This window comes from Oncorhynchus tshawytscha, linkage group LG04 (genome assembly GCF_018296145.1).
Source record: "Oncorhynchus tshawytscha isolate Ot180627B linkage group LG04, Otsh_v2.0, whole genome shotgun sequence".
NCBI classification, from domain to species: Eukaryota; Metazoa; Chordata; class Actinopteri; order Salmoniformes; family Salmonidae; genus Oncorhynchus; species Oncorhynchus tshawytscha.
The window spans coordinates 73,612,427-73,635,276 of record NC_056432.1 but is presented as its reverse complement, the minus strand read 5'-3'; the positions used below and the strand labels follow the sequence as shown (position 1 = coordinate 73,635,276).

At 43.9% G+C, this 22,850-nt stretch overlaps 1 protein-coding gene across 1 annotated transcript in view; it reads right to left on the bottom strand.

Annotated features, from left to right (window-relative positions):
• mmp2 (matrix metallopeptidase 2) overlaps nt 1–22,626 on the bottom strand; it is a 34,874-nt gene extending 12,248 nt beyond the window's left edge. The window contains exons 1-9 of the mRNA XM_042321208.1: nt 22,256–22,626; nt 21,587–21,813; nt 20,592–20,740; nt 19,899–20,027; nt 19,494–19,667; nt 18,261–18,434; nt 11,168–11,341; nt 10,182–10,337; nt 9,833–9,959 (exon numbers count right to left, since the gene is read on the bottom strand). Coding sequence (XP_042177142.1) covers nt 9,833–9,959; nt 10,182–10,337; nt 11,168–11,341; nt 18,261–18,434; nt 19,494–19,667; nt 19,899–20,027; nt 20,592–20,740; nt 21,587–21,813; nt 22,256–22,411 — 1,466 coding nt within the window. The 5' untranslated portion in view covers nt 22,412–22,626. The remainder of the gene's footprint in view (nt 1–9,832; nt 9,960–10,181; nt 10,338–11,167; nt 11,342–18,260; nt 18,435–19,493; nt 19,668–19,898; nt 20,028–20,591; nt 20,741–21,586; nt 21,814–22,255) is intronic.
• Between the last annotated feature and the right edge of the window lie 224 nt (nt 22,627–22,850).

The window sequence follows — 22,850 nt, the reverse complement described above, 5'->3', positions numbered from 1 at the left end:
AGAGGGGAGAGAGGGGAAAGAGAGAGGGAGAGGAGGGAAGAGGGAAAGAGAGAGCGGAGAGGGGAAAGAGAGGGGAGAGGGAGAGAGAGGGAAGAGGGAAAGAGAGGGAGAGAGGGGAAAGAGAGGGAGAGAGAGGGAAGAGGGAAAGAGAGAGGGGAGAGGGGAAAGAGAGAGGGAGAGGAGGGAAGAGAAAAGAGAGAGGGGAGAGGGGAAAGAGAGAGGAGAGAGGAGGGAAGAGGGAAAGAGAAAGGGGAGAGGGGAAAGAGAGAGGAGAGGAGGGGAAAGAGGGAGGAGAGGAGGGGAAAGGGAGGGAGGGAGGGAAGAGGGAAAGAGAGAGGGAAAAGAGAGGGGAAAGAGAGAGGAGGGAAAGGGGAAAGAGAGGGGAGAGGAGGGAAAGAGAGAGGGGAAAGAGAGGGGAGGGAAAGGGGAAAGAGAGGGGAGGGAGGGGAAGGGGAAAGAGAGAGGAGGGAAGAGGAAAAGAGAGAGGAGAGGGGGAAAGAGAGGGGGAGAGGAGAGGAGGGAAGAGGGAAAGAGAGAGGGAAAGAGAGAGGAGAGGAGGGAAGAGGGAAAGAGAGAGGGAAAAGAGAGGGGAGAGGAGGGAAGAGGGAAAGAGAGAGGGGAGAGGGGAAGGAGAGAGGAGAGGGGAAAGAAAGAGGAGAGGAGGGAAGAGAGGAGAGAGGAAAAGAGGGAAGAGGGAAAAAAAGAGGGAAAGAGGGAAAGAGAGAAGAGAGGAGGGGAAGGGGAAAGAGAGAGAAAGGGAGAGGGGAAAAAGAGAGAGAGGGAGAGGGAGAAAGAGAGAGGGGAAAGAGAGAGGAGAGGAGGGAAGAGGAAAAGAGGGAGGGAAGAGGGAAAGAGAGAGGAAAGAAGAGGGAAGAGGGGAAAGAGAGAGAGGAGGGAAGGGGGAAAAGAGAGAGGGGGGAGAGAGGAAAGAGAGAGGAGAGAGAGGGGAAGGGGGAAAGAGAGGGGAGAGGAGGGAAAGAGGAGAGGAGGGAAGGGGGAAAGAGAGATGGGAGAGGAGGGAAAGAGAGAGGGGAGGGGAGAAGAGAGAGAGGGAGAGAGAGAGGAGGAGAAGAGGGAGGAGGGGGAAAGAGAGAGGGGAAAGAGGGAAAGAGAGAGGGGGAGGGGAAAGAGAGAGGGGAGAGAGAGGAGAGGAGGGAAGGGGGAAAGAGAGAGGGGAGGGGAGGGGAAAGAGCGAGGGGGAGAGGGAAAGAGAGAGGGGAGAGAGGGAAAGAGAGAGGGGAGAGAGAGGAGAGGAGGGAAGGGGGAAAGAGAGGGGAGAGGGGAAAGAGAGAAAGAGAGAGGGGAGAGGAGGGAAGAGGGAAAGAGAGATGGGAGAGGAGGGAAGAGGGAAAGAGAGAGGGAGAGGGGAAAGAGAGAGGGGAGAGGGGAAAGAGGGAAAGAGAGAGGGAGAGGGGAAAGAGGGAAAGAGAGAGGGGAAAGAGGGAAAGAGAGAGGGGAAAGAGGGAAAGAGAGAGGGAAAGGAGGGAAGAGGGAAAGAGAGAGGGGAGAGAGGAGAGGAGGGGGAAAGAGAGAGGGGAAAGAGGGAAAGAGAGAGGGGGAGGAGGGAAGAGGGAAAGAGAGATGGGGGAGGAGGGAAGAGGGAAAGAGAGAGAGGAGAGGGGAAAGAGAGAGGAGAGAAGGGGGAAAGAGGGGAGAGGGGAAAGAGGGAAAGAGAGAGGGAGAGGAGGGAAGAGGGAAAGAGAGAGGGGAGAGGGGAAAGAGAGAGAAGAGAGGGAAGAGGGAAAGAGAGAGGGGAGAGGGAAAGAGAGAGGGGGAGAGGAGGGAAGAGGGAAAGAGAGAGGGGAGAGGGGAAAGAGGGAAAGAGAGAGGGGAGAGGAGGGAAGAGGGAAAGAGAGAGGGGAGAGGGGAAAGAGAGAGGAGAGGAGGGAAGGGAAGGGGGAAAGAGAGAGGGGAGAGGGGAAAGTGAAGTACAGTAAGAGATGTGAGAGGGGAAAGTAAGGGGGAAAGAGAGAGAGGGAGAGTTTCAGCAGCCCAGGCAGTGAAGCCACAATAGCCTGATTCATTCAGCATCTGGTTCTCGTTAGGACCGGGGTTTATAGAAGCCAGGGGAACAAGACCCATCTTGCACAGATTTCCAACAGGCAGCTGCATGAGCAACAACAGCAGCAGCTCCCCAAGTCTTTTCCATTGACCTATTTTTCAAAGAGACATATATTTCTCAAATAGATAAAGCCTGTTAATGGTTATAAAATGCTATGCAGATATGGACAAAGTAGTCATATGATGATCTGCTATAGCAATCTATTCAAGGTTGAGGTATGTTGAATTAGTCCTACAAAACAAGCCAACATGACCCTAAATCAGATAGGAAGACAATTCATGTCCACCTCTGATTGTGAGATAACAGGAAATTGTATATCTGGGTCACAGTGATTTCATAATTTCACTCATTCTTGTCACATTCTGGATGCATATGTAATACACTTCCTGCATAAGATGCAGCCAGAGAGGTTAGAGAAACCTGGCTAGCAGGGCTTTCTGTGTTCAGTGTCTCGATCCCATACAGGTCCACCTCATCACCGGCCAAACCTGCCATGATTGGGAGTTCCGTAGGGCGGTGCACAATTGCCCCAGCGTCGTCTGGGTTTGGCCAGTGTAGGCCGTCATTGTAAATAAACATTTGTTCTTAACTGATTTGCCTAGTTAAATAAAGGTTAAATATATGTTTTAAATCACTAGGCCAGTGAACAGTGACAGTGAACAGTGGGTTCAGTTCAGTGGATTATTCTGCAGACTTCCCACCCAGCCCTGTGCTGAGCCATTGACTGTAAATAAGGTGCTGAGAACACAGTGAAGTTAGACCACCAGCATGTCTTACTCATCCTTCATGTCCAGATCTGCTTTCCATCTACATGCTGAGAGAGATATTACACCAGAGATATTAGAGAGAGGATTCTACCTACACCAGAGAGATTAGAGAGAGGATTCTACCCACACCAGAGATATTAGAGAGAGGATTCTACCCACACCAGAGATATTAGAGAGTATTCTACCTACACCAGAGATATTAGAGAGAGGATTCTACCTACACCAGAGATATTAGAGAGAGGATTCTACCCACACCAGAGATATTAGAGAGGATTCTACCTACACCAGAGATATTAGAGATTCTACCTACACCAGAGGATTCTACCTACACCAGAGAGATTACCCACACCAGAGAGAGGATTCTACCTACACCAGAGATATTAGAGATTCTACCACACCAGAGATTCTACCTACACCAGAGATAGAGAGGATTCTACCTACACCAGAGATATTAGAGAGAGGATTCTACCTACACCTATTCTACCTACACCAGAGATATTAGAGAGAGGATTCTACCTACACCAGAGAGATTAGAGAGGATTCTACCTACACCTACACCAGAGAGATTAGAGAGAGGATTCTACCTACACCAGAGATATTAGAGAGGATTCTACCTACACCAGAGATTAGAGAGGATTCTACCTACACCAGAGAGATTAGAGAGAGGATTCTACCTACACCAGAGAGATTAGAGAGGATTCTACCTACACCAGAGAGATTAGAGAGAGGATTCTACCTACACCAGAGATATTAGAGAGAGGATTCTACCTACACCAGAGAGATTAGAGAGAGGATTCTACCTACACCAGAGAGATTAGAGAGAGGATTCTACCTACACCAGAGAGATTAGAGAGAGGATTCTACCTACACACCAGAGAGGATTACACCAGAGAGAGAGGATTCTACCTACACCAGAGAGATTAGAGAGAGGATTCTACCTACACCAGAGAGATTAGAGAGGATTCTACCTACACCAGAGAGATTAGAGAGAGAGGATTCTACCTACACCAGAGAGGATTCTACCTACACCAGAGATATTAGAGAGGATTCTACCTACACCAGAGATATTAGAGAGAGGATTCTACCTACACCAGAGAGATTAGAGAGAGGATTCTACCTACACCAGAGAGATTAGAGAGAGGATTCTACCTACACCAGAGAGATTAGAGAGAGGATTCTACCTACACCAGAGAGATTAGAGAGATTCTACCTACACCAGAGATTCTATTCTACCTACACCAGAGAGATTAGAGAGAGGATTCTACCTACACCAGAGATATTAGAGAGAGGATTCTACCTACACCAGAGAGATTAGAGAGAGGATTCTACCTACACCAGAGAGATTAGAGAGGATTCTACCTACACCAGAGAGATTAGAGAGAGGATTCTACCTACACCAGAGAGATTAGAGAGAGGATTCTACCTACACCAGAGAGATTAGAGAGAGGATTCTACCTACACCAGAGATATTAGAGAGGATTCTACCTACACCAGAGATATTAGAGAGGATTCTACCTACACCAGAGAGATTAGAGAGAGGATTCTACCTACACCAGAGATATTAGAGAGAGGATTCTACCTACACCAGAGAGATTAGAGAGAGGATTCTACCCACACCAGAGATATTAGAGAGAGGATTCTACCCACACCAGAGAGATTAGAGAGAGGATTCTACCTACACCAGAGAGATTAGAGAGGATTCTACCCACACCAGAGAGAATATAGAGAGGATTCTACCTACACCAGAGATATTAGAGAGAGGATTCTACCTACACCAGAGAGATTTCTACCTACACCAGAGAGAGAGGATTCTACCTACACCAGAGAGAGAGAATATACACCAGAGAGGATTCTACCTACACCAGAGAGATTAGAGAGAGGATTCTACCTACACCAGAGAGATTAGAGAGAGGATTCTACCTACACCAGAGAGATTAGAGAGAGGATTCTACCTACACCAGAGATATTAGAGAGGATTCTACCTACACCAGAGAGATTAGAGAGGATTCTACCTACACCAGAGATATTAGAGAGAGGATTCTACCTACACCAGAGAGATTAGAGAGAGGATTCTACCTACACCAGAGAGATTAGAGAGGATTCTACCTACACCAGAGAGATTAGAGAGGATTCTACCTACACCAGAGAGAGGATCTACCTACACCAGAGAGAGAGGATTCTACCCACACCAGAGAGATTAGAGAGGATTCTACCTACACCAGAGATATTAGAGAGGATTCTACCTACACCAGTGAGATTAGAGAGGATTCTAGCTACACCACAGAGATTAGAGAGTATTCTACCTACACCAGAGATATTAGAGAGTATTCTACCTACACCAGAGATATTAGAGAGGATTCTACCTACACCAGAGATATTAGAGAGGATTCTACCTACACCAGAGAGATTAGAGAGAGGATTCTACCTACACCAGAGAGATTAGAGAGAGGATTCTACCCACACCAGAGAGATTAGAGAGAGGATTCTACCTACACCAGAGAGATTAGAGAGGATTCTACCTACACCAGAGAGATTAGAGAGGATTCTACCTACACCAGAGAGATTAGAGAGAGGATTCTACCTACACCAGAGAGATTACACCAGAGAGAGAGGATTCTACCTACACCAGAGAGATTATTCTACCTACACCAGAGGAGAGAGGATTCTACCCACACCAGAGATATTAGAGACCAGAGATTCTACAGAGACACCAGAGACATTAGAGAGATGATTCTACCTACACCAGAGATATTAGAGAGGATTCTACCCACACCAGATATATTAGAGAGAGGATTCTACCCACACCAGAGATATTAGAGAGGATTCTACCTACACCAGAGAGATTAGAGGATTCTACCTACACCAGAGAGATTAGAGAGGATTTTACCTACACCAGAGATTAGAGAGGATTCTACCTACACCAGAGATTAGAGAGAGGATTCTACCTACACCAGAGATATTAGAGAGAGGATTCTACCCACACCAGAGATATTAGAGAGAGGATTCTACCTACACCAGAGAGATTAGAGAGAGGATTCTACCTACACCAGAGAGATTAGAGAGAGGATTCTACCTACACCAGAGATATTAGAGAGAGGATTCTACCTACACCAGAGAGATTAGAGAGAGGATTCTACCCACACCAGAGATATTAGAGAGGATTCTACCCACACCAGAGATATTAGAGAGAGGATTCTACCCACACCAGAGATATTAGAGAGAGAGATTCTACCTACACCAGAGATATTAGAGAGGATTCTACCTACACCAGAGATATTAGAGAGGATTCTACCTACACCAGAGAGATTAGAGAGAGGATTCTACCTACACCAGAGAGATTAGAGAGAGGATTCTACCCACACCAGAGAGATTAGAGAGAGGATTATACCTACAACAGAGGGATCTGCTCTCAAAAGTGTTAGCTGGGTGACAACACTTTTAAACTGAAGCACTGTGTCCAGTCTAGTAGCCCTCCAGACATTACATTGGCCCACTAGACTGGTGACTGCCCTCCAAACATTACATTGGCCCACTAGACTGGTGACTGCACTCCAGACATTACATTGGCCCACTAGACTGGTGACTGCCCTCCAAACATTACATTGGCCCACTAGACTGGTGACTGCCCTCCAGACATTACATTGGCCCACTAGACTGGTGACTGCCAGACTCCAGACATTACATTGACCCACTAGACTGGTGACTGCCCTCCAGACATTACATTGGCCCACTAGACTGGTGACTGCCCTCCAGACATTACATTGGCCCACTAGACTGGTGACTGCCCTCCAGACATTACATTGACACACTAGAATGGTGACTGCCCTCCAGACATTACATTGGCCCACTAGACTGGTGACTGCCCTCCAGACATTACATTGACACACTAGAATGGTGACTGCCCTCCAGACATTGACCCACTAGACTTGTGACTGCCCTCCAGACATTACATTGACACACTAGACTGGTGACTGCCCTCCAGACATTACATTGGCCCACTAGACTGGTGACTGCCCTCCAGACATTACATTGGCCCACTAGACTGGTGACTGCCCTCCAGACATTACATTGACCCACTAGACTGGTGACTGCCCTCCAGACATTACATTGACCCACTAGACTGGTGACTGCCCTCCAGACATTACATTGACCCACTAGAATGGTGACTGCCCTCCAGACATTACATTGACCCACTAGAATGGTGACTGCCCTCCAGACTCCAGACATTACATTGGCCCACTAGACTGGTGACTGCCCTCCAGACATTACATTGGCCCACTAGACTGGTGACTGCCCTCCAGACATTACATTGGCCCACTAGACTGGTGACTGCCCTCCAGACATTACATTGGCCCACTAGACTGGTGACTGCCCTCCAGACATTACATTGACACACTAGACTGGTGACTGCCCTCCAGACTCCAGACATTACATTGGCCCACTAGACTGGTGAATGCCCTCCAGACATTACATTGGCCCACTAGACTGGTGACTGCCCTCCAGACATTACATTGGCCCACTAGACTGGTGACTGCCCTCCAGACATTACATTGGCCCACTAGACTGGTGACTGCCCTCCAGACTCCAGACTCTATATTGAATCTCTCCTCACTCTTTGTCTCTATATTGAATATCTCCCTACTCTCTCTCTATATTGAATCTCTCCTCACACTCGAGGTCTCTGTTCCATCTCTTCTCACTCCTCTGCTCCATGGCTCTGATAGCTAAACCATCTGGTGACCTAGAGCCAACAATGAATAACTAGGGACCAAAGTCATCCCACCACTGAAACCTGAGATACAGCCTAACTGGCCCTCTGAGTCCAGATATCTTGCATCTATGGGTTTGGTATTGTAACTCCTCCATAGAGATGTCGGATCTTAATTTGACCACTCTTTTGTTGATGAGAATTGTCCTGCACAGCAGGTTATTCAAGTTTTAAAAAGGCTTCTAAAGTTTGTAATTTCCACTTTAACATTTCAGACTCGAATTTGACAAACTTCAAATGTATCAACCCCCACAAAAAAATTCCATGAATTATGATCCACATAAATATTCACATTTCCTTTTGCTTCAGGATTATTTCCCTACTGTAGCAAACGGGCTCAAATTAAGATCCTTCAGCCGTAACTCCCTCCGTAATGGCATTTCCCTCCATCTGAGAGATACATCCCATAATAATAGCTATCATTGAATATGTGTCATTGTTAATGATATCATGGAACTAGAACACCGCAAATCATTTTGAATGAGACAATGATCTTGCTGATGAGGAAATGGAGAATCTCTCCTGGAATCCCCAGGTCCAGTGTCTTGGCCACAACACATCACTGTATAGGTATTCTGCCAGCTTTTATCATGGTGGCTGGATATCTTGTGGATTTGGATTCTCTAGGATGTTTGAGCAGCAGACAACAGATGATATACCTAAAAAAATAACCAAACTAACCCAATCAAAGATATGACTTACAGGCATAGTCAAATCATTTCTAAACTAACTATTGAGAGAAATTCTACTATTAAAACCATACTCCGGTTTTAATTGGCAGTCCTCCCTCCTTTAACAGTTAATATTACTTTGACACATGGACTGGTCTGCTCCAATGACTAACCACGGAATCTAAAATAAGAGTCTTCATGTTATATGTTATTTCTGCCTGTTTCCTGTAGACAGATCAGTGGTCAGATTGATCTTCTCAAAAAGCATGTTGCCAAACAAAAGTGAAGTCAAACACGACACTGTTTATACAGTAGTTTATAGTCCACAGAACAGCCTTCAGCATGATGTTTGTCCCTGTTCCCTGAACAGCGTTAATGCATGGTGAACCACAGCGAGTAAAGACTTAACGCTTAACTAAAGCAGGATTCCTTGAACTAAAGCAGGATTCTATGAACTAAAGCAGGATTCCATGAACTAAAGCAGGATTCTATGAACTAAAGCAGGATTCTATGAACTAAAGCAGTATTTGTAAGCTAGATTTGAGGGTGGTTTCCCTCCAGCCCCAGACCCAGGGTGTGCAGGGGGCAAAGCCAGGCAGGCCGAATGACTGCAGTCTTTTGAGTCCAAAAAGTCTACTTGTTTGCTTTGGACACCGTTCCAAGTCAGCAATGACAGCTATATAGTAAAGCTCACCTTAAAACCTTGAAGGCTAAAAGATGTGGCAGCAAAGTCTGAGAAGGAACATATAAATGTCCAATGAATCCTAATCTAAACCTGCTTTTCAGTCAACATTTTGTCATTTGGATGGCATGCAATAGCTTATTGTTTGGGTTGAAAGTGTTCCGAACATAATTTGTCCCAGACAGGATTAATCTGTTGTGGTGAAGAGTTCATGTTTCAAAGGGAAAGTACACTGAGTCATGGAAAGCTGAGAATGAACCACAACAGATAATGTAAGATGGAGAGATACAGAAAGCCTATTCCTTTTCTTCTTTTCTACACTTACATAGGACAATCCCAGTTGAAGTCTGTACCCTGTACTGTACAGTAGGCAATGGTTTACAATCTTAATAACAGGCAGCCATTTTGGTTTACCATAGTTGATACAGGATTGTGAGAGTGGTTATTATTACCAGTTCTTTCATAACTTTATACTTTTCACAGCATGGGATAAGCATTAGAGCTCAGACAAACAGAGAACACCACCCCCTTCATTCAAAGAAAACACCTGATTGCCAAGAGAAAAGAATGCATTGTGAGACCAAAAAAAGCCCCTATTAAACTACCCATTGTTTGTGGTGAAATGATTTAGTTGTGGATTGTTAGGTCTAACTTGTGGACTGGTCTGCTCCAATGACTCTAACCACAGAGTCTAAAATAAGAGTCTTCAGGTTAAATGTTCTTTCTGCCTGTTTCTTTCTGCCTGTTTAGACAGATCAGTGGTCAGATTGGCAACATGCTTTTTGAGAAGACCAAACAAAAGTGGATTACCTAAAGGTCAAATGTTGCTCTAACCATTGGCGATCAGAAGTAATACTGTAGAATCCCCAGTAAATCATTTACCTGTCCTTGAAGAAGAAGGTCTCTCCTCTGATCTGGGCCACAGCATCAAACACCACAGGTTCATTGCAGATGTCCATAGGAGTGACTGGGCCCTGGGTGGGAGGCACGGGCTTGTCTGTACCAGTACCTGAGAGGAAAAGGAGAGGCAACATGGTGAGCATTGAGTAGATGAGATTGATATCCTTCAACAAGGAGAAATACATTTGTTACCTGCAGGACATTCACCAAAGTACTCTGGTTATGAACAGCGGGTGAAGTCATGGTTACACGTTATTTTATAAGGTACCTACATAATGACTTCATAACACATTCATAAGCCATAAACCGTACATAAGAATTTTAAACTGACCATATAGCTCCTGGATGCCCTTGATGTCGTCGTTGGACAGTCTAAAGTTCTTGGTGAAGGTATACATGGGGGCCATCAGAGCACCAGGGTCCTGGGAGTGTTCCAAGCCCAGGGCGTGGCCAAACTCATGGGCCGCAACCAGGAACAGACTGTAGCCTGGACAACACCAATAGGAGTGAGAGATACAGCAACACATATATTGGGGCGGCAGGGTAGCCTAGTGGTTAAAGCAACCAGGAACAGACTGTAGCCTGGACAACACCAATAGGGTGGAGATACAGCAACACATATATTGGGGGCGGCAGGGCACCAGTGGTTAAAGCAACCAGGAACAGACTGTAGCCTGGACAACACCAATAGGAGTGAGAGATACAGCAACACATATATTGGGGCGGCAGGGTAGCCTAGTGGTTAAAGCAACCAGGAACAGACTGTAGCCTGGACAACACCAATAGGAGTGAGAGATACAGCAACACATATATTGGGGCGGCAGGGTAGCCTAGTGGTTAAAGCAACCAGGAACAGACTGTAGCCTGGACAACACCAATAGGAGTGAGAGATACAGCAACACATATATTGGGGCGGCAGGGTAGCCTAGTGGTTAAAGCATTAGAAGGTTGCAAGTTCAAATCCCTGAGCTGACAAGGTACAAATCTGTCATTCTACCCCTGAACAGGCAGTTAACCCACTGTTCCTAGGCCATCATTCTTAACTGACTTGCCTAGTTAAATAAAGGTTAAAAAAATATATATTAAAAGCATAACAAGTCAAGTTATATTCAGATGAATGAAAATAGTTTCCATGTTGGGAAATTCCTGTTGGCCACTTTCCCTTCATTCTGCATAGACAATGACTGAATAAAATAATGAATAAAACAGAATAATAATACAAATGATTCAAATAAACATGAATTGTCATTGTCCACTAAACTGCTAAAACCACCTACAAACAAGCATAATGTCAAAGGTCATCGATGACATATTTACCTTGATCAGGACAGAAGCCCCACTTGCGGTCGTCGTCGTAGCTCTTGGTGGAGGCGCACCACATCTTACCGTCGCTACGTCCAGAGGCGGTGCAACTGTCATAAGTGTCTCCAAGGAACGTGAAGGGGAACACACAGGGGGAACCCTCAGAGTTTCCTCCAACGGTGGACATGGCTGCATGGGTGAACAAACACACATATTTCAGGACCTAATGGACTTTTGTTAATGTGCCGATGAGGTCGTGCTAAAATTATCAACTTGATTTGGGTTGAATTGCTAAATGGATTTGCTTGAGAAACTACCATGACTGTAATGACATTGACATCATATGTATTTTGTATCTACGGTATATCCAAAACAAAAACAAATACCACTCTCCAAAAAGGGGCTTTTCTTTTCCTGCATGATAATATTATATCTGGGATCTGGGTTGGTACAGCACAATACTGGGCCTGTGTAGTTTTTTAAGCAGGCTGTTTCTTATTCAGTGCTTCTTACACACAAGGCTACACTGCACACCAGCATTCCCAACCAATTAGAACCAGATGAAAACCTCAGCCTTAAACCACCCCCTCTCTCCCTCCCGATATCCCACTCTCCCGACTCTACCCCAAACCCCTGAACCAGCCCCACTGACACAATGGAAAATAACCCCCGCCAGCAGCCACTCAGTAAAATACTTTTACAGTCATTCAGGAGACTAGCTTCTGCAAGATTGGAAACCATACGTCTGGAACATTATAACATTCTCCTACACCAATACATGGCATCAGCACAGCACACCTTGACTAATAAATGCAAGCACCCACACTAGTGATGCGCAGGTTGACTCATAACCTGCAGTCCTGGGAGGATGGGTTTAGGGTCATTAAATATTGTGTGGCTGAAGGGTGGGTGGGTAGGCGGGTGGTTTGAATAAAGAGAAACAATACCTTAAAAAATCCATAAATGTATAATTCTTGTGCAATATATATATATATAGGTTACACTGAGGTTTTTCTTTGATTATTTTAGGCTATCTGGTATTAGTGCATGAGCCTAAACTTCAGGGCTTAACTGTACGTGTGCCAAAAAGCCTACACCGCCAATCACCAAATAATGCTTTTGGGAATGGACAGAAAGCCAAATAATGCTTTTGGGAATGGACAGAAAGCCAAATAATGCTTTTGGGAATGGACAGAAAGCCAAATAATGCTTTTGGGAATGGACGAAAGCCAAATAATGCTTTTGGGAATGGGCAGAAAGCCAAATAATGCATTTGGGAATGGACAGAAAGCCAAATAATGCTTTTGGGAATGGGCAGAAAGCCAAATAATGCTTTTGGGAATGAGCAGAAAGCCAAATAATGCTTTTGGGAATGAGCAGAAAGCCAAATAATGCTTTTGGGAATGGACAGAAAGCCAAATAATGCTTTTGGGAATGGACAGAAAGCCAAATAATGCTTTTGGGAATGGACAGAAAGCCAAATAATGCTTTTGAATGGAATGGACAGAAAGCCAAATAATGCTTTGGGAATGGACAGAAAGCCAAATAATGGGAAGAGCAGAAAGCCAAATAATGCTTTTGGGAATGGGAAAGCCAAATAATGCTTTTGGGAAAGCCAAATAATGCTTTTGGGAATGGCAGAAAGCCAAATAATGCTTTTGGGAATGGGCAGAAAGCCAAATAATGCTTTTGGGAATGGACAGAAAGCCAAATAATGCTTTTGGGAATGGAACAAAGAATGCTTTTGGAATGGACAGAAAGCCAAATAATGCTTTTGGGAAATAGAAAGCCAAATAATGCTTTTGGGAATGAAAGCCAAATAATGCTTTTGGGAATGAGCAGAAAGCCAAATAATGCTTTTGGGAATGGGCAGAAAGCCAAATAATGCTTTTGGGAATGGGCAGAAAGCCAAATAATGCTTTTGGGAATGGACAGAAAGCCAAATAATGCTTTTGGGAATGGACAGAAAGCCAAATAATGCTTTTGGGAATGGACAGAAAGCCAAATAATGCTTTTGGGAATGGACAGAAAGCCAAATAATGCTTTTGGGAATGGGAACAAAGCCAAATAATGCTTTTGGGAATGGACAGAAAGCCAAATAATGCTTTTGGGAATGGGCACAAAGCCAAATAATGCTTTTGGGAATGGACAGAAAGCCAAATAATGCTTTTGGGAATGGACAGAAAGCCAAATAATGCTTTTGGGAATGGGCACAAAGCCAAATAATGCTTTTCTTAATGGGCAGAAAAAGTTTGCGTCAATACACAGAGACAAAAAGGACATTGTCGAAGTTGAATTCAATAAGACAAAAGCTGCGAAAGGAGAACTGAAAACAAATATGAGGGAGGGCCAGAAAAGTCATGTTCAGAAAATATTTGGTGAAGTGGTAAAAGAGGATTATAGCAGTACCGGCTATGTTATGTGTGATGATTGTGAGGTGGTACACAAATTCCACAGCCACAAGACGGGACTTCAAATGGCCTATGGCATGTCAAGGGAACTGTAGCCTACTGTTCAGGTTGGTTAATGGAAACTGAAATCTGGACACTGACTGTAGGTCTATAACCTCTCACATAGCCTTAAAAATAACTCCTGCAGAATTAAGCATTTCTTGCAATTCCTTTTACCTCTTGGCTTGGTTTTTGCTCTGACATGTACTGTCAACTGTGGGACGTTATATAGACAGGTGTGTGCCTTTCCAAATAATGTCCAATCAACTGAATTTACCACAGGTAGACTCCAATAAAGTTGTAGAAACATCTCAAGGATGGTCAATTGAAACAGGATGCACCTAAACTCAATTTCAACCGTTCAAAAGTTTGGGGTCACTTAGAAATGTCCTTGTTTTTGAAAGAAAATAACATTTTTTGTCCATTAAAATAACATCAAATTGGTCAGAAATACAGTGTAGACATTGTTGACATGTAAATGACTAATGTAGCTGGAAATGAGCTAATCCAAGTTTATCATTTTAAAAGGCTAACTGATCATTAGAAAACCCTTTTGCAATTATGTTAGCACAGCTGAAAACTGTTGTTCTGATTAAAGAATCAATAAAACTGGCCTTCTTTAGACTAGTTGAGTATCTGGAGCATCAAATCAAAGTTTATTTGTCAGGTCTACAACAAGTGTAGTAGACCTTACAGTGAAATGCTTAATTACAGGCTCTAACCAACAGTACAAAAAAGGTATTAGGTGAACAATAGGTAGGTAAAGAAATAAAACAACAGTAATAAGACAGTGAAAAATAACAGTCGCGAGGCCATATACAGTAGCGAGGCTACATACAGACACCGGTTAGTCGGGACGATTGAGGTAGTATGTACATGTAGATATGGTTAAAGTGACTATATATATATATATATGATAAACAGAGAGTAGCAGTAGTGTAAAAGAGGGGTTGGCGGTTTGGGGGTGGCGGGACACAATGCAGATAGCCCGGTTAGCCAATGTGCGGGGGCACTGGTTGGTCGGGCCAATTAAGGTAGTATGTACATGAATGTATAGTTAAAGTGACTATGCATATACAGTGCCTTGCGAAAGTATTCGGCCCCCTTGAACTTTGCGACCTTTTGCCACATTTCAGGCTTCAAACATAAAGATATAAAACTGTATTTTTTTGTGAAGAATCAACAACAAGTGGGACACAATCATGAAGTGGAATGACATTTATTGGATATTTCAAACTTTAACAAATCAAAAACTGAAAAATTGGGCGTGCAAAATTATTCAGCCCCCTTAAGTTAATACTTTGTAGCGCCACCTTTTGCTGCGATTACAGCTGTAAGTCGCTTGGGGTATGTCTCTATCAGTTTTGCACATCGAGAGACTGAAATTTTTCCCATTCCTCCTTGCAAAACAGCTCGAGCTCAGTGAGGTTGGATGGAGAGCATTTGTGAACAGCAGTTTTCAGTTCTTTCCACAGATTCTCGATTGGATTCAGGTCCCGACTTTGACTTGGCCATTCTAACACCTGGATATGTTTATTTTTGAACCATTCCATTGTAGATTTTGCTTTATGTTTTGGATCATTGTCTTGTTGGAAGACAAATCTCCGTCCCAGTCTCAGGTCTTTTGCAGACTCCATCAGGTTTTCTTCCAGAATGGTCCTGTATTTGGCTCCATCCATCTTCCCATCAATTTTAACCATCTTCCCTTTCCCTGCTGAAGAAAAGCAGGCCCAAACCATGATGCTGCCACCACCATGTTTGACAGTGGGGATGGTGTGTTCAGGGTGATGAGCTGTGTTGCTTTTACGCCAAACATAACGTTTTGCATTACTGCCAAAAAGTTCAATTTTGGTTTCATCTGACCAGAGCATCTTCTTCCACATGTTTGGTGTGTCTCCCAGGTGGCGTGTGGCAAACTTTAAACAACACTTTTTATGGATATCTTTAAGAAATGGCTTTCTTCTTGCCACTCTTCCATAAAGGCCAGATTTGTGCAATATACGACTGATTGTTGTCCTATGGACAGAGTCTCCCACCTCAGCTGTAGATATCTGCAGTTCATCCAGAGTGATCATGGGCCTCTTGGCTGCATCTCTGATCAGTCTTCTCCTTGTATGAGCTGAAAGTTTAGAGGGACGGCCAGGTCTTGGTAGATTTGCAGTGGTCTGATACTCCTTCCATTTCAATATTATCGCTTGCACAGTGCTCCTTGGGATGTTTAAAGCTTGGGAAATCTTTTTGTATCCAAATCCGGCTTTAAACTTCTTCACAACAGTATCTCGGACCTGCCTGGTGTGTTCCTTGTTCTTCATGATGCTCTCTGCGCTTTTAACGGACCTCTGAGACTATCACAGTGCAGGTGCATTTATACGGAGACTTGATTACACACAGGTGGATTGTATTTATCATCATTAGTCATTTAGGTCAACATTGGATCATTCAGAGATCCTCACTGAACTTCTGGAGAGAGTTTGCTGCACTGAAAGTAAAGGGGCTGAATAATTTTGCATGCCCAATTTTTCAGTTTTTGATTTGTTAAAAAAGTTTGAAATATCAAATAAATGTCGTTCCACTTCATGATTGTGTCCCACTTGTTGTTGATTCTTCACAAAAAAATACAGTTTTATATCTTTATGTTTGAAGCCTGAAATGTGGCAAAAGGTCACAAAGTTCAAGGGGGCCGAATACTTTCGCAAGGCACTGTATGATAAACAGAGAGTAGCAGCAGCGTAAAATAGGGGTTTGGGGGAGGCACAGATTTCAAATAGTCCGGGTAGCCATTTGGTTACCTGTTCAGGAATCTTATGGCTTGGGGGTAAAAACTGTTTTACTCCCAAGCATTTGTGGGTTCGATTACAGGCTCAAAATTCCCAGAAACAAAGACCTTACTTCTGAAACTCGTCAGTCTATTCTTGTTCTGAGAAATGAATGCTATTCAGAAACTGGCAATAAACTGAAGATCTCGTACAATGCTGTGTATTACTCCCTTCACAGAACAGCGCAAACTGGCCCTAACCAGAATACAAAGAGGAGAGAGAGGCCCCGGTGCACAACTGAGCAAGAGGACAAGTACATTTGAGTGTCTAGTTTGAGAAACAGATGCCTCACAAGTCCTTAACTGGCAGCTTTATTAAATAGTACCTGCAAAACACCAGTCTCAATGTCAACAGTGAAGAGGTGACTCCGAGTTGCAAAGAAAAAAACATATCTCAGACTGGCCAATAAAAAGAAAAGATTAAGATGGGTAAAAGAACACAGACACTGGACAGAGGAAGATTTAGAAAAAGTGTTATGGACAGACAAATCTAAGTTTGAGGTGTTCGGATCACAAAGAAGAACATTCGTGAGACGCAGAAAAAATGAAAAGATGCTGGAGGAGTGCTTGGCACCATCTGTCAAGTACGGTGGAGGCAATGTGATGGTCTGGGGGTGCTTTGGTGGTGGTGAAGTGGGAGATTTGTACAGGGTAAAAGGGATCTTGAAGAAGGAAGGCTAATCATTTTGCAATGCCCTACCCTGTGGACAGCTCTTAATTGGAGCCAATTTCCTCCTACAACAGGACAATGACCCAAAGCATAGCTCCAAACTATGCACAAACTATTTAGGGAAGAAGCAGTCAGCTGGTATTATGTCTATAATGGAGTGGCCAGCACAGTCACCGGATCTCAACCCTATTGAGCTGTTGTGGGAGCAGCTTGACAGTAAGAAGTGCCCATCAAGCCAATCCAACTTGTGGGAGGTGCTTCAGGAAGCATGGGGTGAAATCTCTTCAGATTACCTCAACAAATTGACAACTAGAATGCCAAAGGTCTGCAAGGCTGTAATTGCTGCAAATGGAGGATTCTTTGACGAAAGCAATGTTTGAAGGAAACAATTATTATTTAAATTAAAAATCATTATTTTTAACCTCGTTAACATCTTGACTATATTTCCTATTAATTTTGCAACTCATTTCATGTATGAAATGACCCCAAACTTTTGAATGGTAGTGTACGTAAATAAGGTATTTCAGATTTGTATTTTTAATACATTTGCACAAAATTCTAAAAACCTTTTTTCACTTTGTCATTATGGGGTAAATAATATATATATATATATACATATATTTTGTTTTTGAATAAGGCTGTAATGTTACAAAATGTGTGCACTGTATAATGACAGCTACGTGTATCTAATTATAGACAAGTTGGCTAACAAATAGCCCATCAAAATGTTGTAAATTATAAGCAGACACATATCTAAATCAGGCAAAAAAAATATCCTGTTCCCGTCAAAAGATTGTTCTGCCGTCTTTGACTGTAGCCTATAGCACATTTTCTACATTCACGGGTTAGGGATGGGTGAGGGCCTCAGATTTTCACTATCACATATAGTCGGGCGGTTGGGGATGGGTTAATAGCAATAGTGGGCAGGTGAAGAAACAGCTGACCCGCACACCACTAACATACGCTAGCACACACACACAACCTGGCTCAAGTATAATCGAAAGCACACACATATTTCAATATAATCCTCAGATTATGGTTTCCATGCAACAGTTAGGTCTGTTGGATGCATCAGTGTCCTTAGCTGTTTGGGTTAACACAGCTGATGAGGCTTGTATGCTATAGGGAAGGAGAGACACCTTTGGGCTTTGGCAGTATGAACTGGGAACCCACCTGTTTCAGGGCAGAACCCGTAGGACTTGTCATTGTCATAGTTCTCAGTCGTAGCACACCAGCGGTAGCCGTCGTCACGCCCCTGAGTGGTGCAACCATCATAGTTCTCCCCTTGGAACGTGAAGGGGAACTTACAGGGAGCTCCGTCCGCGTTTCCACCCAGGGTGAACAGCACTGTAACACAGGAAGTTGAAGGAATTATCTATACAGTTTACAGTAGGTTTCCATAATTTAATCAAATGCCATGGCAGTTACGTTGAGCCTGAGTTTGAGTGATTTCACAGACTCAATCTTAAGCTAACTGAACCGCAAAATCATTGTTTGTCAGGGTGTTAGACATCCACTCTGTCCAGACTAAAATGTTTATTGCTACAGTATATAAAACTAACAACAGAAATGTTTCACAAGACTTCACTGAGTACGCCATTTTCTCAAGATCAAAGGATAACCAGTTAGGACGTTTCAAAAGACTGTTGGTCTCATATGAGTCGACTGTAAGCCTATATGTATCAATGTGTCTTTGTGCTCATTTATGGTGAGTCTATACCCTAAAGTCAGTACCATGGACAGCAGCACAAACAGGCAGACAAAAGGATTGATGAAAAGCTTCATGAATCTTGCCCAGCAACACAGAGAAGTGGGAGTATTTTATGACCCAGACAACAACACTAGTTTCCCAGAATGTACTCCCACCCACTTGGTCCCAGTCCAACAGCAACACAGCTTCTTCTAACTAATCACAAACCTCTCATCTGGAGTAACTCCTGGCCAACTCCTCGTCAGAAACTATAGCTAACACACCACAATAGACGTTCCTTGAGGGAGTGCTGAATGCAACACTCTTAACTTTATACAGTCCATGTAGATATCAAAATGCACACTATAACTGTTTTGTACAATACATTCACAGGAAGTCTTTAGAGGAAAAAGAACAGCCATGTTGGCTCCTACTCACACTCATGGGGACAGAAACCCAGGAAGTCTTTAGAGGAAAAAGAACAGCCATGTTGGCTCCTACTCACACTCATGGGGACAGAAACCCAGGAAGTCTTTAGAGGAAAAAGAACAGCCATGTTGGCTCCTACTCACACTCATGGGGACAGAAACCCAGGAAGTCTTTAGAGGAAAAAGAAAAACACAGCCATGTTGGCTCCTACTCACACTCATGGGGACAGAAACCCAGGAAGTCTTTAGAGGAAAAAGAAAAACACAGCCATGTTGGCTCCTACTCACACTCATGGGGACAGAAACCGTATTTGCCGTCGTCGTCAAAGTTGTATGTGGTGGAGCACCAGAGGAATCCATCATCACGGCCCTGATTGGTACAGCTGTTGTACTCCTTCCCCATAAACATGAAGGGGAACTTACAGAACTCCCCCTCTGCATTACCAAACTTCACCTTCACAACTGTGGAGAGGAGGGGGATGGGGGTGAGGGGAGAGGTGATGATCCAAAGAGCTCAAACAGAGCTGTTTCAGATACCGTGTGGTTCAGCTATCTCCATTTCTTTTGTGAAATGTTAACCGCAGATTGCTTTAAAAATGTGTGCCATGAATAAATAAGTGAAAAACAAGTAGGTTTATATATTAGATCAGGATGAACTCGTATTTACAACTCAGACAGTACAGTCTCCAGTACCTTGTCCTTCTCCCAGGGTCCACTGCTCGTCGTCATCAAAGTGGGAGTCTCCTCCGGTGCCTGGTCCAGGAGCAAAGGCATGAGCCAGCAGACCATCTTTACCATCGAAGGGGTAGCCATCACCATGCTCTGTGGATTCACATAACAAAGGCTAAAACAAAAGGACTCAAGGCACAGATCAGTATACAATTACAGCCTTACTGGATGGATTCAACTCAGAATAGAACTGTTTCTGAAGTAGCTAGTGTTAGACTTCAACAGTGTAGATCACGTATGGGATGGTGCCATGAAGACATGTAATGAAAACATGTCATTCTGGGCTTGTTTTGACCACAGACAGTGACCTCCATATGTTCTTACTTGATGTCTGGCCTCGCCACGAGAATATTGACTTTATGTGAGACACAGGGAACCCAGAGAAAGAGCAACTAGTAACTCACACATAGGCAGGCCTACGGTACTACACTATACGTTTAGCAGCACTGAGCACCCATCATCTAATCTAGTTCCCAGCCACTTCCACCCTTTTGCGCAATAGCCGGATGATGAGTAGCCTGGTTAAACTAGTCTGAACGAAGGTGAGAGCAGAATTAAGTCTGGTTTAACTAGGCTACTCATCATCTGGCATTGCTGACGTTCCATACAGTACATTCAGCAGAATATAAAAGTCAAAACTGTTCTGTAATACCGTACCGTTGCGGCCAAAGTTAATCATGATGTCAGCCTCTCCATCCATGAGGCGGGTGAACTTGAGTGGGGTGACGTCACTCCAGACTTTGAAGGCCCTTAAGAAGGCGTCATCAATAGTCTCCTCGTCCAGGTCAGGAGAGTGGCCTAGAATCCTGAGAGGTGGAACACAGAGAGGAGAAGAAACTGAGGAGGAGACTCATTAAACAGCTCATCCCTGGCTGAAGATGTGCTGCATGATACATCTTACATAATGGAACATTACTGTGTGATTGACTAGGTATGCTTGAGGAAATACATGTACTACAAGCAGAAGAGGGACCAACGTCAGCATATAAAACCCTCAAACATGAGATTCACCTATGTCAAAATGCAGAAGACAAAAGCTTGTACACCCATCTCTCTTCTATTTACAGGACAAAAGCAATAGATCAGAGCTTTCCTAAACTCCCCTTTTGGACATAAAGTCCATCATTCTTCAGGCCTTGCCGATGACTCATGTGGTTAGAATGCTCCATGAGAGAGTCCAGCAAACTAACCCCTGCTATGTGAGCCTGTCTGAGCAGGATAACGCTCTGTCTCTTGTTGTTTTGGTTAACTCCTCCCCATCTTTGTTTTTCTCCATGGTACATACAGCGAGTCTGAGTGGTCATGAGGACACAGAAAGGGCTGATGTAAACAACAGAACTTTACTCTCTTCTTAACCTCAAATAAAACATATCAAACAAGCACACATTGTACAAGAATCTTGGAGTTAGCAGATTGTGGTTGGGTTAGTGGGCAGCACATAGTTGAGGTTTTCATCTCCCCAAAACAAACTACAGGGGCTGGAGGAGTCATTTCCTTAGTCATTTCCTTAGTTCAGCAGTCAGCACATTGCACAGCGACATAGGGAGTTATATAGAGTACAACCCTACTGCACATTGGGGTTCAAAGCCTATTGCACAACTCCCTATACCAAAACACTATTTGGGCCAAAGGAACATGTTTTGACCACTGACCTGTAGGTGATGGCGTTTTCCTGCCACTTGGGTTTCCTGTGGAAGAAGTTGTATTGGGCAACATCAGGAACTCCACAGCGGGGCTTCTTCATGATCTCCACTGTCTTGGGGTCGATCTCGCCCGTCTCTTGCAGAGAGAAGAACTTCTGCATCTTCTTCAGGGTGTCTTTCAGCACCATGAGATTACATCTGTCTTGTGGGCAGCCATAGAACTTGTTCAGATAGTGCTGCAGAAGAGAATACAAGACAAGCCTATGAGTTGATATAGGATCTATTCTGATGCCTTTCCTACTCTATATAGTGCATTCATCCATGTAGACATACTGTATCAATGAATACATGAACATTTGTGTGCATTACACAATGAAACATCCCCACTGGGCACAGATGTCAGTTCAATGTCTGTTCCACTTGGTTTAATGTAATTTCATTGAAATGAGTGGAAACAGTGTTGATTCAACCACCCAGTGGGTGGGTATCCAACTATCAGATCTGAAGCCAAAACATTATGAGTTTCATGAATGATTTGTCATTTTAAAGTAACTCACAAATGGTAGAATGGCATTTAAGTTGGCTATTCCTGAATTTATTGAAAATAACCGATAAAGTAGTTTGAAGAAAAAGTCACATTACATTCCTACTATGAAAAGTTGTTTAAGGAACACTTACCAGAGCCACTTCTTTGTCTGTTTTTGGACTATCGTCTCCTGGGAACTTGATAATGGGCGAGGGGGCTGCAGAGGTTTTCTGGAGAAAGGCGATTAACTGTACCAAAAACACTTTGAGGACAAGGTGTCGGGGGCTAAATGCCGTCTGGCACCCCATCTTTCCCCGGTGGAGAATCGCTGTGTATGTAATCAGGATGGACAAAAACAGAACGTTTCTGGGTTGGATGTCCTCTTGCCTCTTCTGTTGCTTTATCTTCTCCTCAACGGGACATTCTGCACTGCAACCCAGGTCTGCTAACTCAGTTGTGCTTACACATGCAATTTTGTATGCTGCTTTCCACGGGAAGTGTAGGCTACAGACTGCGCAGTCTCCCCAAATCGTGGAACGTTGGAGAAATGTAACCGGATACCTGTTCCAATTACGAGTTTACTGCGTATTTCCTAGCCTCCCTTCTGTGGTCTGTTTTCTTTGCATTGTAGGCTAGGCCTACAATGTTGTATTCAGGCATACATTGAAGCGGGTACAATGATGGCACGAATCCAGCATAAATAGTAGATATTTTAACAATGAAACCAAACAGATAGGGAAAATTCAG